The following is a 14,566-nucleotide window of genomic DNA, read 5'->3' as shown; positions in this document are numbered from 1 at the left end:
TGACAGTAAGAGCTGTTCGACAGTGGAATTTGCCGCCAAGGAGTGTGGTGGAGTCTCCTTCTTTGGAGGTCTTTAAGCGGAGGCTTGACAGCCATCTGTCAGGAATGCTTTGATGGTGTTTCCTGTTTGGCAGGGGGTTGGACTGGATGGCCCTTGTGGTCTCTTCCAACTCTATGATTCTATGATTCTATTATGAAAAAGTTTTAATAAAATTTCGTTTAAAATAAATTTTAAAAGAATTGTAGCATTGGGAAGGCTCCCAAGGGTCATCTAGTCCAACCCCTTGTAACAGGTAAGCCTAAACTGTATGGAACATGTTGATTCCCACCATTGTCTCATTCATCTGCGCCAACCTTTGCCAACCTGGTGCCCTCCACTTATTTTGGACCTCAACTCCCATCAGCCCCAGGCCAGCACAATGCTAGCACAGTGACACCCCAAGAATGACCAGATGCAAAGTGGACAGGCCCCCTGCTTTAATGGCTGCATAGGAGGGGGAATATTGGCAGGTGTAGCTTCTCATATAGGGATGAGGAATGATGCTCCTGCCCGGGGACAACATCAGCACCTGGAATCCTGGGCAACTCTGAGGATCTCATTGTCCTTGTAGGGTTCACTGCAAATGCCTGCTTTGGCTGCCCTCGCCTCGCCTTAAAAGCTTGTCTTTTTCCCCTCGCTCAGCACTAAGTGGCTGGATCTTTTAATTGCCCACAATGCTCTTGATCTAGCAGCGGTGCCAACTTGAGTAAATATTGCCAGGGGGGGGTGGCAGCAAGTAAGCACAACTGATCACACGACACGGTGCATGCACACTATTTGAATGGCAATGCCCATCAACTTTGGGGGGGAGGTCCCCTCAAATATCCTATTGGGGGGCGATGGGACCTCGCCCCCTAGGGAGTTGGCCCAGACCCTAGGGAGTTGGCACCTATGTGATCTAGCCCCATTCTGGGGCCCTGTGTGACACACAAAAAAAGATATTATTAATTATTATAATATAATAATAGTGTGGAGCAGTGGGATAATAAAGTGGAACATTGGAATTATAAGAATACTGTATAATAACAGAGTGGAATGGTCTGCCCTGGGATTGTGGACTCTCCTTCCTTGGAGGCTTTTAAGCAGAAGTTGAATGGCCATCTGTCATGGCTGTGTTAGCTGAGATTCCCACATTGCAGGGGGTTGGACTAGATGGTCCTTGAGGTCCCTTCCAACCCTATGATTCTATGGCTGGGAGCACATGAGCAGTGCATGCTAAGGCAAAGCATTTATTGTGCACTTCTAATTTAGTACGAGCACAATAAAGGATTTACTGATAAGGGATAGAGGAACTTGCAAGGCAAATCACGAAAATGGACAGGAGATGCAATGTGTGAATAACAGTGACATCTGGCGATGTGTAAAAGTACTGCTGGGCAATGTGCGGGTTAGCTTCGCTTCTCACATCTGAAGGGAGGAAGAACTCCTGATGAGCATGTCCTTTTGTCTGAGCAGCCTTCCCCAAGCTGGTGCCCTTCAGATATTTTGGAAAGCAGCTCCCACCAGCCCAAAAACCATGCACACTTACTCAGAGTAAACCCTATGGACTTAAGCAGGGCATGCTCACACCTAAGTGACCAGAACTTGCCTTGGTAAGGATATTGTAGAGTTGGAAAAGATTCAGGAAAGGGCAACCAAAATCGATCAATGGGATGAAGTTAGGAAAGGTTGCAGTGGTTGGGACCTTTTAATTGGGGGGGGGGAGAGAGAGATGTATAAAAGGGAACATGACAGAGGTGTGTAAGATGGTGCATGGTGTGAATAAAGTGGGTAGAGAGACGTTTTTATTCATAATACAGTGGTACCTTGACTCTCAAACTGAATCCGTTCTGGAAGTCCATTCCAAAACCAAGGTGTTCCAAAACCAAAGCGCGCTTTCCCATAGAAATTAATGCAACATGGCTTAATCCATTCCAGACTTTTAAAAACAACCCGTAAAACAGCAATCTAACAAGACCACTGATCCATAAAATGAAAGCAATAAACGATGTACTGCCGTCACACAATCAATCAGTACCTGAACTGGGTTCCACACAGTCACAAAAACAAAACAAAAAGCCGCAAAAACAGAAACGCAAAATAAATAGCAAAAACAGACAGACCTCAGCATAACATTAAAAACGGAAGTGTGGCACTCAAATCGGAAGCATAACACTCAAAACGGAGCACGTTTGGCTTCCGAAAAAAGTCCGCAAACCATAACACTTACTTCTGGGTTTGCAGTGTTTGGGTTCCAAGTTGTTTGAGTACCAAGGCATTTGAGAACCAAGGTACCACTGTACTACAATTCAGGGTCATCCCATGAAGCAGGATGTTGCGAGATTCAGGACAGACAGAATTAATTATGTGCTGTGTGGAGAAGTATTTTAACAATGGAATTTGCTCCCGTGGCAGGCAGTGATGATGCGCACCAACTTGGACACCTGTAAAAGAGAATAACACAAATTCATGGAGGAGAATAAGGCTATCGGTGGCTGTCAGAGGCAGTATGGAAGGTGCAAGGCTGGCAAAGGCCACCACTGCTGGCTTCTGTTCTCATCACTTTGTCCTCTTTGTAAACCACTTTGAGTTTTGTGGTTTATTCTTAACAACCAATTTTATGCAACAAAAATAAAATGGAAAAAAATTGCCAGAGGCTGCCTGAGATTTTATTGATTTATGCAGTTTTAATTATATTAATGCTTGCTTGTTTTTTTGTTTTTATGGCTGTTTTTCATAGCTGCCAAGTTTTCGCTTTTCTCGCGAGGAAGCCTATTCAGCATAAGGGAAAATCCCTGTAAAAAAGGGATAACTTGGCAGCTATGCTGTTTTTTAGCGAGTCTTGCTTTTGCTTTTGCCTGGAAGCCGCCTTGAGTCCCGTCGGCTCAAAGACGGTGTATAAACAAAGATGATAATAATAATAATAATAATAATAATAATAATAATAATAATAATTTTACCTCTGGGAGCAAAAACAAAACAAACGCCTCAAACAAACCCCATTGCAACCTGCCTGCATTTCCCTTCTAATGAACCTGCTCCAGTCCTTCAAACCCACTTGTCCGGAACACCTGTCCCATAGGATTCAGGTAAAACCGCGCCCTTTCGGACGAGAGCGGCAAGGGAGGTTGAATGGAAGCTCCTCCCCGCCGCTCCATTCATTCCTTCCAGTCTGTGCGTGGAACCCTGTGACGCCACACACGCCCCTGCCTCCCCGTCGACGCTGGTTGGCTGCTGCTAGGCAGCGGGCGGGGAGAGAGGAGGAGTGTTGCCTAGGCGACGGCAGGGCCCGCTCACTATACACAGCCCGGCCTGGCTTCAGCCAGCATCTCTTCGGGCTCCAGGTAGGTTGAGCGGCCGCCAGGGAGGAGGAGTGGGTTACCTGCCGTTGCTAGGCAACTGCCTTGCACCTCCTTCCTCCCCCATATCTGGCACCCCGCCCGAGAGAGGGAAGGGACTCACTTCGCTGTTACCCTCTTTCTATTTCCTCCTCCCATGGGGTAGCTGCGTTGCACATCCTCTTCCTTGCCCTATGCAAAGAGGGGTTGCTTCTCCCCGGAACTTAGGAGAGCATGCATGAAGTCTCTTACCCCGGATTAGTTACCCCGCTTTAGCCCACTGTTTCTTTTTTTAAAAAAAACCAAAACAAAACTGAGATGCTGCAGCATAATCCTGGCCATGTGGGGTTACTGCCTTGTTTTGCTTTTGCTGTGTTGCATATTTTCTGTTTTCTTTATGTTTTGTGAACTTCCGACGAAGGGCAGCGTACAGATGTAATAAATAAGTATAATAAACTTTAAAATGTCTACTCCGAGGCAAGCCCTTTTGATTTAAGTGGATGTTACTGCTGGGTAGGTGGGGTTAGTATTGCAGCTGTTGTAGAAAAGAAGGTGGGCATTTTTGCTGCACTTTGGGGGCATGTTTTTGGGGGTTGTTTTTTTTTTTAGTGTCCCCTGAAACCGGATTTCCACACCTGCATCCATAACTCATTTTATTTCTGTTGCTGCCTTTCCATGGTTGCAACTGTGCTCAAGGTGGCTTACACCGCGCAGAAAGCTTTACATGAATACAAGCATAAGTAGCAATAAACAATAAATAAAATGCATTGAAAAGCACACAGCCAAACTGAACCATTTCCACATAAATTGTAACAGATTTAAAAATAAAGGTACAAAAAGAAAATAAAAACCACATCAAAAAGTACACAAGGCATGGAGCAGAGGTTTTCCAGGATTCGCAGCCAAGATGGGATTTAGTTTGCTGCTTAAAAGAATTTGTAATGGCCTTATAAAATATAAAACAAAACCCTCAGGTTTGAGGTGGCTAGAAGGAGGCGGAAGGGGACGGAATGAATGGAGAGCGTGATCCATGTCAGTGATTGTAAGTGTGGAATCATAATATATTGTTAAAGAATGCTCCTTTGTTTTCGATTGTTTAATGGAAGTTCTTTTGGAATATTGTTGTTTTAAAGTTCTCGCCAGGTTTGCCATATACTGCAAATTTTAGCTTTATTAATAATAGTGATAGCATGCAGCCTTTTGGGTGTGTCACTGTTATTTCTGTATTGCAGATTTCTTTGGTGGGTGGGGCAAGGGAAAGTAGTTGTGTGCCTGAGGTCACCAGGTGTTTTTGTGTGTGACATTTCGGTGAGGAATTTTGCATCTCACATCCTTAGACGCTGTGCTAGTTGTTTCACAGTGTCTTTGAATCCACTGGAAGCAAACTGGAAGGAAATATAGAGCCTTCTCTGTGGCAGCGCCTAAGCTGTGCAACTCCCTCCCCAAAGAGGTGTATCTGATGCCTTAGAGTCAGAGAATTGTAGAACTGGAGGGGAGCCCAAGGGCCATCTAGTCCAACCCCCTGTGTTTGAACTCGCTCCTGTTTTTCATTAAATCGTTCTTATGCTGCTTTTTGTTCCCCATGGTCCCCAAAGTTGTGAATACTCGGAATATAATAAAAAACAGTAAAACACAATGCAAATAATCAAAATCTCTGTATATGCACACACAGAGAAATATTTAACAGTGAGGAGGATACACATAATAGCCTAGTTTTTGGGGGGGGGGGAACTGTATGAAAAAGTCTGATCATCAAAATACAGCGATAGAAGAGACAGATGCACTTTATGAGGTGGAGAATTCCAGAGGTTGGGGGCTGCTATGGAGTCCTGCGTATTCATTTATTTTAACTATTGTTTTACGGCTTAATATTTAAAAAATGGAGGGGGGAGCCATGTGCTTTAAATGTATGGTGCCTATGTGACCTTAGACTGAGGAAATAGAATAGGGTGGAAATGTTAACACCCCTACCTCTGCCTGATCCAATTTGAGTGGCCCTGCAGCTCTTTCCAACTAAATGTAGAAATACCAGGAGATTCAGTGGAAATGGTTCATCTGTTTGGGGCCTGCAGGAAGCTGGCCCAGAGGCACCCCTCTCCAGATGCAAATAAGGATGGTGTGGCAATATATACTACATGGTCCTTCTCCTTCCCATCCTTTCCCTATACCACCTCCCGCACCACCCAGGGGATGGGAAAGCTGGGAATCAACTCTCCACATGAACAGAGCTCCCTGCATGTAGAAAGGTAGCTGCTTGGTCCTCTCTGACACATGTAGGGTGCCTGGAGATCATCCCCCATCCCCTGAGTGCACTCAGGTGAAGCAGAACCACAGGACTTGTGGAAGTTTGAGCCACAACTGTTCCGTTCTGTTCCCTTCCCAGTTATTCTTCCACACTGATTCCCCACTGTATTTGAATCACAGGCTCTGCTAGCTTCTTAAACTGGAGCTGAGAACACGTGAACTGGTGCAAAATCGGATGGGACAGGAGGGGAGGGGAGATTCTCCCCCTTGTCCCCACTTTTGTGTTATCCAAGGAAACAGGCATTCCCAAACCTGAAATACATAATTTTTCTCTTGGTTCTGTAGCCTGTTTCATGTGGGCCTATCAAGGTGATGGCTCTGGAAGTTAACATTCTTGAGCACTGTCTCTCCCATTTATTCTAAGATCAGTGGCTTTGACATTTATGTGTCTGGTTTCTCAGCAGATAATTATTTTGCTGTTCTCCTGTCTAGATCCTGTGCTATGACCTTTAAGCTGCAATGCTCAGAAGATGATCCAAAGTGATAATCAAAACCAGATTGCTTCCACTGAAATAGTTAAAGAGCTGGTAACTCTTTGATTTATTATTGCAACTGATTGTATAGTTGATCGTATTTTATTTGACAATGTTTTTTTCCTGAGGTCCAGGGTACTTTGACCTTCATCTAAGAAACATGAGAAGTGCCCTTTTGGCTCAGACTAAAACTTCCTGATACAGGGCTGCCTTCAGATGTCTTCTAAAAGTTGTATACCATAGTTCCTTATCTCCTTGACATCCACAGGGAAGGCGCCACTACCGAGAAAGCCCGAGAGAGCCAGTGTGGTGTAGTGGTTAAGAGCGGTAGACTCGTAATCTGGGGAACTGGGTTCGCGTCTCCGCTCCTCCACATGCAGCTGCTGGGTGACCTTGGGCTAGTCACACTTCTCTGAAGTCTCTCAGCCCCACCCACCTCACAGGGTGTCTGTTGTGGGGGAGGAAGGGAAAGGAGATTGTTAGCCGCTTTGAGACTCCTTCGGGTAGTGATAAAGCAGGATATCAAATCCAAACTCCTCCTCCTCCTCCTCCTCCTCCTCCTCCTCCTCCTCCTCCTCCTCCTCCTCTTCTTCTTCTTCTTCTTCTCTGCCTGGTTCCCTTTAACTTTGCTTCTTGCAGTGAGGGAACCAGCAGAAGACCCTCTGAGGAGGACCTCAGTGTCCAGCCTAAGTGCTGAGGTTGGAGACGCTCCTTCAGGTATACTGGGCCAAGGCCATTTAGGACTTCAAAGGCCAGCACCAACACTTTGAATTGTGCTCGGAAAGATACCGGGAGCCAGTAAAGATTCTTTAGGACTGGTGTTATATGCTCCTGGTGGCCACTCCCAGTCACCAGTCTAGCTGCTGTATTCTGGATTAGTTATGGTTTCCAAGTCACCTTCAAAGGTAGCCCCACATAGAGCACATTGCAGTAGTCCAAACGGGAGATAACCAGAGCATGCACCACTCTGGCGAGACAGTCTGTGGGCAGGAAGGCACAAACATGCTCCTTCCTCAGATGTTTATGTGTGTTCAGTAGGTGGCAACCTATGCCCAAAAAATTGTACCTAAAAGGCAGAGAGCCAACTTGACAGAAGCTGCCTGTGATATCCACTCAATACTGCCCACTCTTATAAACAGTGTAAACTTTGATTTGAACTCACACCAGCTCTGTGTGAACTGCTTTACCAGAAGTCCTCTTACATTGCACTGTTGGGATGGCCCATCACATGGGAATTTTTTCATGCTTATGTGTGTGTTTGTGGTCTCCAAGGAAGGTGCGACAGGTCCTCACACATGGCTCCCCTAGAATTAAGCACAAGTTAAATTCAGCCTTAGCTGCTAATTCCCATTGGACTCCATCTGTCTGACACACAAGGTTTGTGAGCAGCTGAGGAGCATCATGGGAGAAAGATGGCAGAACATCACTTGTTGCTCACGCAATTAAAGGGCTGCTAAGCCTTTTGATTGACTCCGCTTCGGGAGAAAAGTGGCTGAGATGCTTAAGAGCGGTGGGAGGTCATTCGTGATCACATTATATTATTTAATTCGTTTGTATACCGCCCTTCATCTGTAGATCTCAGGGCGGTTCACCATGATACAGTGGTACCTCGGTTTAAGTACACAATTGGTTCCGGAAGTCTGTACTTAACCTGAAGCCTACTTAACCTGAAGCGTACTTAACCTGAAGCGAACTTTTCCATTGAAAGTAATGGAAAGTGGATTAATCCGTTCCAGACAGTTCCACGGAGTACTTAAACTGAAAGTACTCAAACCGAAGCATACTTAATATGACTGTATTCTGATGTGTGAAGGCCAGGTTGGGCTGCCCGTGGCCAATCCTAGCATAAAAGACCAGAAAACTAGATGGCTTCAGAGCTCCCTGCCCTCAGTTACTGATTAGCCTATAATGAGTAGCTGGTGTAAGTTTGTTGTGATCCGAAGAAAGTTGGCGCTAGAAACATAGCCAACAATAGCAATCACACATTTTGGCTTGTGCTTGACTTAACATCATGTAGAAGGAGGTCAATAACAGTGGTTGTGTCTCTCTCTCTCTTCTTCCAGTGTACCTGTAATGGACTGTCTTACGACAGAATTGACCTAGAGGGATCTTCGGTGAGGAGCCTGGAGATGTTTTTCTCCGGCTACCCCAGAATAGTAGGCCTGTCACATTTCCCCAATTTAACGAGGCTGGTTCTCGTCAGACAGGCCATCCAAGAGATTTCTGATCTGCAGTACTGTATGGTACTTAAAGAGCTATGGGTGGCCGAATGCTGCTTGACAGTAAGTGGGCTTAATAGGCTTTTATTTTAGCCTTTTATTTTCCAGTGGGCAAGGAAGGGTGGCTTGACCAGCTGGCTTTCCCTCTCATTTTTAAGTCCAGGAGTGTGTGGGGGGGGGAGAGACTGAGGGGGTGAAAGGGGTAAGGCAGGGGTGTCAAACTCAAATTCATCGGGGGCCGCATCAGCAGTTTGGTCACCCTCAAAGGGCCGGTTGTGTCTGTAGGACTATGTGTCCACTCTTTATTATCATAAATTATTGTCACTGCATTCAATTATTACTGTTTTTTGTAATAATGTAAGCTCATTCCTGCCCCCACGCGGATCACATTCCTGCGTCGTGGCGCGTGTGTGGGAGGGGATGTAAACAAGGGAAATTTGAACAAAAGGTGGGGGTCGACGGCTTCCGGGGGGGGGGGGCTCAACTAAACCTTCGGCAGGAAGGAGAAAGCCACTTCTGGGATTAAAAACCTGCAGATGGAAAGAGGGCTTCCCTCTCCCGCCCTGCGCACACCCAAACCCCGCTAGGCAGGATGCCACACGCTGCAACCAACCCCATGCTTTGGAGAGGGGCAGGAACATGCGGTGCAGCGCCAACTCCCTGCTTTGCTTTTGCATCCTCCCTCCTCAGCGCCAGAGTCCCTTCCCCTAGCGCTGAGGGAGGGCAGCGGATTTCCCGAGGAGGAAGGCGGCGGCAGCCCCAGCGGACGTGCATCTTCGCCTCAGAGCTGCTCTTCCCCCCACCCACGCTGTTGTCGTCTTCGCCACCGCCTCTCCCTACCGGGACTGCAGGCAGAGGAGGCTTGAAAACCCCCCCCCCCCAAAAAAATTCCCCTCCCACCTACTCAAACCGCGAGGCGACTCCATCTGGAGCCCTACATCACGAGGGGCTGAGAGGAGGCGGCGGCAGAGCGGGAAGAGCAGGAACCCGTGCCGTCATCGCCGCCTCCCTCCCGGCCGCCCCCCGGGGAGCAGCTCTGCCGGAACTGAGAAGCCAAAGGGCGGCTCGGGGGTGGGGGGCAGAGCAAAAGCCAGGCACCCTCCCGAGTGTCTATGAGGAGAAAATGGGGGAAGAGGGAATCAAGAGAGCGACTGTTGCGCTTCGCCTACTTCCCCCTCAGGCTCACTCCGCGTCCCTTTCGCCCGCTCGCTCGTCCACCTCCCGGATGCAGCCGAGGAGAGGAAGGGAAACGGCGGGCGGCGGCTCCCCAGTGCCGCCTCACTCACTCTCGGAGACAACAGCAAAGCCCGCCAAAAAAACCCCAGCGCTGCTCCATCCCGGCACCAACTTTGCCGGCGGCGCCTGTAGGGCTTTCCTACCTCCTCGGCGGGCTTCCTCCTCCTCCTCCTGCAGCTCACTTCCCCGTCTGGCCGCTGTGCCACTGCCTCCCTCAGCCTCATTCGAAATTGAAATTCCCTGGCCAAGGCCGTCAGCGCGGCTCCAGCGCCACGCCCTCTGCCTGCAGCCCCGCCCCCGGTTTTGACACTCGGCTAATCGCAGGCTCCAGAACTACTGTCAGCGGTTATTGTTGGTGGCGGCTACGCGGGCCACATGACGAGGTCTGGCGGGCCGGATTAGGCCCCCGGGCCTTGTGTTTGACACCCGTGGGGTAAGGGAACTGAGTTTCCTGGAAAAGAACATGTCTGATTGGCTGGCTGGAACATCTTTTGTGGGCCTGTGATTGGTGGGATTTCCCCCGACAAGGTAATTTTACTCAAGTGTGCACTTATCTCCCCTTTTTGGTTGGTGCTTAAAAATGACGCACGCTGCCTTCTTTTCAGAAGATCGATGGTTTGCAAAGATGTGCTTTGTTGCAAAAGCTTTACCTCTACTGCAACATGATTTCAACTATTGAGAATCTGGAGAAGCTAACAAAGCTGGAAGTTGTTTGGCTTAATGGGAACCAGATTAGAGAAATAGAGGTGAGCTTGGGGTTTTGTTTGTTTGTTTGTTTTGGCCATTAATTCCTGTCTGACTCTTCTGGTTGGGGCAGGACAATTTGTGCATGTTATCACAGTGATGCCACAAGCACCTTCGAATAGGTGTCCTTGAGAGCCAGGGCAGTAGAGTGTTTAGAGTTTGGACCAGGACCAGAGAGGTAAAGGTAAAGGGACCCCTGACCATTAGGTCCAGTCGTGACCGACTCTGGGGTTGCGCGCTCATCTCGCATTATTGGCCGAGGGAGCCGGCGTATAGCTTCCAGGTCATGTGGCCAGCATGACAAAGCCGCTTCTGGCAAACCAGAGCAGCACATGGAAACGCCGTTTACCTTCCCGCTGTAGCGGTTCCTATTTATCCACTTGCATTTTGATGTGCTTTCAAACTGCTAGGTTGGCAGGAGCTGGGACCAAGCAACGGGAGCTCACTCCGTCACAGGGATTCGAACTGCCGACCTTCTGATCAGCAAGCCCTAGGCTCAGTGGTTTAATCACAGTGCCACCTGGGTCCCTGAGACCAGTGTTCAAATACCTGAGACCAGTGTTCAAATACCCACTTGGCCATGAACCTCACTGCATGACCTTGGGCCAGTCACTAGGTTCTAAGGATTAAATGAGGAAGGAGGGAACCCCGCACACTAGGGCTGGGCAATACCTGGTTTTCAGCATCACGATATATCACCAGCTGAACATTGTGATATATCACAATGTCTGATATAAGGTTGGAGCTCTGTAGAGGCTTTGGTTGGCTTCACGGTTCCCCCCACATTGTGATATTTGCAAATCACCAACCCCGCCCACACCATATATTTCCAGGTCAAAAATTATGCAACTAATACAGTGGTACCTCGGTTTATGAACACAATTGATTCCGGAAGTCTGTTCATAAACTGAAGCGTTCATAAACTGAAGCGAACTTTCCCATTGAAAGTAATGGAAAGTGGATTAATCTGTTCCAGACGGTCCGCGGAGTACTTGAACTGAAGCGTTCATAAACTGAAGCGAACTTTCCCATTGAAAGTAATGGAAAGTGGATTAATCCATTCCAGACGGGTCTGCGGAGTACTCAACCTGAAGCGTACTTAACCCGAAGCATGGATGTAATTGGTTCCGGAAGTCTGTTCATAAACTGAAGCGTTCATAAACTGAAGCGAACTTTCCCATTGAAAGTAATGGAAAGTGAATTAATCCATTACAGATGGGTCCGCGGCGTTCGTAAACCGAAAATTCATAAACCGAGGTGTTCATAAACCGAGGTTCCACTGTATCACGATACAGACTTCAAACCGGTTTTGGACAATATATCGAGAAATCACCCAGGCCTAATGCACACCATCTTGAGCTCCTTGGGTGAAAGGAAGGGATAGAAATCCAATAAATTCAATTCATTAGTACAGGGATGGCCCAGCCAACATTCATTTCCTGTGTCCTGTTTGCCCAGGTAGTGTTGAGAAGCTTCATTTCAGTTGTAGGTATGCTAATTGATTTGGAACTTGCTGAGCAAAGCGTGTGACAGCTGCATATGGTCACTGCATAGCAATGCAATCTTGGCTAGACACAGAACAGTTTAAAGCCTCTTGGGCTTGGCTTGCCGATCAAAAGGTTGGCGGTTCGAATCCCCGCGACGGGGTGAGCTCCCGTTGCTCGGTCCCAGCTCCTGGTCAACCTAGCAGTTTGAAAGCACGAAGTGCAAGTAGATAAATAAGTACCGCTCTGGCGGGAAGGTAAACGGTGTTTCCGTGCGCTGCTCTGGTTCGCCAGAAGTGGCTAAGTCATGCTGGTCGCATGACCCGGAAAAACTGTCTGCAAACAAACGTCGGCTCCCTCGGCCAGTAAAGCGAGATGATCGCCGCAACCCCAGAGTTGTCTGCGACTGGACTTAACTGTCAGGGGTCCTCTACCTTTTTACTCTTGAGAGAGGCTTTGCCTCATTTCTGCCACTGTCATCTCTGGATCAGAGAAGCTTTCCAGGTTGTTGAAATAATATCAGGCCTGCTTACCAGAGGCAGAAGCTTGGACATGTGTATATTACAAACCTCAATCTTCTTTTCGATTCTGGGGGGCCCAGGAGTGGAGAAATCCATGGTCTGTGTTCAGTCAGTGTGGGGGGGAAGCACACCCCGAGAGAATGTTTTTCACTTAAGGAGGCTTATTCAGATTGCGGCCATGTAGTTTACAGACTCTCAGGGTACGGTCTGAAGGCACATGGGGCCACCACTTTGCTTAAGCTAAGGAGTCCTGGGTCTGGTTTGTGCTTTGGATGAGTGGCTTTCCATGAACCACAAATAGATTGCCTTAGGTTCCATGATGGAAGAAAAGGTGCCATATAAATGCAACATGTAATATAAATGCAATAAAATCACATACACAATTACCTTGGAGTAAGTCCCATTCAGTTGAATGGTGCTTACTTCTGAGGTCAGCGGTTCCAATCCCTGTGATGGGGTGAGCTCCCGTTGTTCGGTCCCAGCTCCTGCCAACCTTGCAGTTCAAAAGCATACCACTGCAAGTAGATAAATAGGTACCGCTGTGGCGGGAAGGTAAACAGTGTTTCCGTGCGCTCTGGTTTCTGTCTTGGTTTCCGTTGCGCCAGAAGCGGTTTAGTCCTGCTGGCCACGTGACCCAGAAAGCTGTCTGTGGAAAAATGCCGGCTCCCTCGGCCTGAAAGCGAGATGAGCGCTGCAACACCAGAGTCGCCTTTGACTGGACTTAACTGTCCAGGGGTCCTTTACTTTTACTTCTGGGTAGACATATATACAATTGTACCGTTCAGCTGATTTTTAAAATTGTCATTCTGTCTTTCCGGAGTTCAGTAGCAGGTTCAGTAGCAGGGGGAGACTATGGGCCTAGAACTGAGGATTCTCACACCCAGGAATCTTTTAAGGAAAGCCATTAGACTAAATTTAAGCCCAAGAAACTGCCCAAGATGGTTGAGCGCTAGTGAAGAGGTAGAGAACCACCTAAACTCTTTGTTTTCCCTCTGAAAGTTGTTATCAAAGAGCCCACTTTCTACTTTTCGAAGTGCCACAGAATGTATTTATCACGGCATATTAGATGTGCAGTTTGATGTTAACATTTCCAAAAGCGTTTGTTCTGCTAACGTAAGTTGGCACATGTCATGTCTGAAGAACTAAACTTGATTGATTAAAAACCTCACCATTCCGTGATCAGCACTGTCCCCCGACAGGAATAACCCTACATTTATTAAAGCTTCGAGGTATTCCGTGACCCTGAAGACTGTTCCTTACAAATGTTTACAGGGGCTGAGTACGCTGCAGAAGTTGAAGGATGTCAATCTCGCAGGGAATTTAATTGGCAAGATTGGTAGGTGATGCTTTTAAATTGTCGAGTCACGTTTCTGCACAGCTGTTTTCAAAATTCTATATACGTAGTTGCGGAAAGTATAGAGGACAAATCTTGGGGAGGGAATGTGGGCAGTTTTCTAAATGATTCTGGGGGAGAAGAGGAAAACTGCTGTGCTCTAGAGCCATTGAGGCATAGCCAATAAGAGACTGGGAATTCCCCAAAGCCCACTCAGCAGTTTCTGCACTGATGTTTGGTGCTCAGACTAAAGATAGAATGCATGCGGCTTTCTTTGTTTTAGTGTATATAGGCTTTAAAGGGCTGCGTAATACTCTTCTGAATTCTTCTTACCAAACGTTGCTGGACTCCTGTCTCTCACCGGCTCTAGTCAAAGTGGCCAGGTGATGGGAGCTTTAGTTCAACAACATCCAGCTCCCTAACCCTGCCTTAAAAGAATGAGAAGCTGGCGCATTCTCCGTCCCAGCGGAAATAACGGGAGGGACGTTTCTCAAGCTGGATATGAAAAGAAAGTTGCATACTTCACACTCCTCCTGCTTTGGAAGTGTCTGTGGCTAGTTCTGCCCTGGTCTTGCTGGCACCTTGAAGACTCACAACTGCCTTATGGCAGGGGTGTCAAACACAAATTCATCGGGGGCCGCATCAGCAGTTTGGTTTACCCTCAAAGGGCCGGTTGTATCTGTAGGACTATGTGTCCACTCTTTATTATCATAAATTATTGCCACTGCATTCAATTATTACTGTTTTTTGTAATAATGTAAGTAATAACTAACTCTGAAAGCAGAAACATAGTCAGAATAATGGCAAGTAGACATTCAAATGTACAATTATTGTACAATTTATTGAAAAATGATTTTTGGTAACTGCACTGGGTGGTGGAGGCTCGCTAGGGTTTC

General features: G+C 47.4%; 1 protein-coding gene across 1 annotated transcript in view; it reads left to right on the top strand.

The window, feature by feature from the left end:
- The first annotated feature begins 3,285 nt into the window (after positions 1-3,285).
- The window catches only part of LRRC9 (leucine rich repeat containing 9), a 77,366-nt gene continuing 66,085 nt past the window's right edge, over positions 3,286-14,566 (top strand). The window contains exons 1-5 of the mRNA XM_060271210.2: positions 3,286-3,362; positions 6,093-6,187; positions 8,197-8,415; positions 10,194-10,334; positions 13,610-13,673. Of these exons, the coding sequence (XP_060127193.2) occupies positions 6,131-6,187; positions 8,197-8,415; positions 10,194-10,334; positions 13,610-13,673 (481 nt within the window). The 5' untranslated portion in view covers positions 3,286-3,362; positions 6,093-6,130. The remainder of the gene's footprint in view (positions 3,363-6,092; positions 6,188-8,196; positions 8,416-10,193; positions 10,335-13,609; positions 13,674-14,566) is intronic.

The sequence above is a fragment of the Zootoca vivipara genome, chromosome 1 (assembly GCF_965207765.1).
Source record: "Zootoca vivipara chromosome 1, rZooViv2.hap1.1, whole genome shotgun sequence".
NCBI lineage: Eukaryota > Metazoa > Chordata > Lepidosauria > Squamata > Lacertidae > Zootoca > Zootoca vivipara.
The sequence above is the reverse complement of the archived record's forward strand: the minus strand, read 5'-3'. Positions and strand labels throughout refer to the sequence as shown.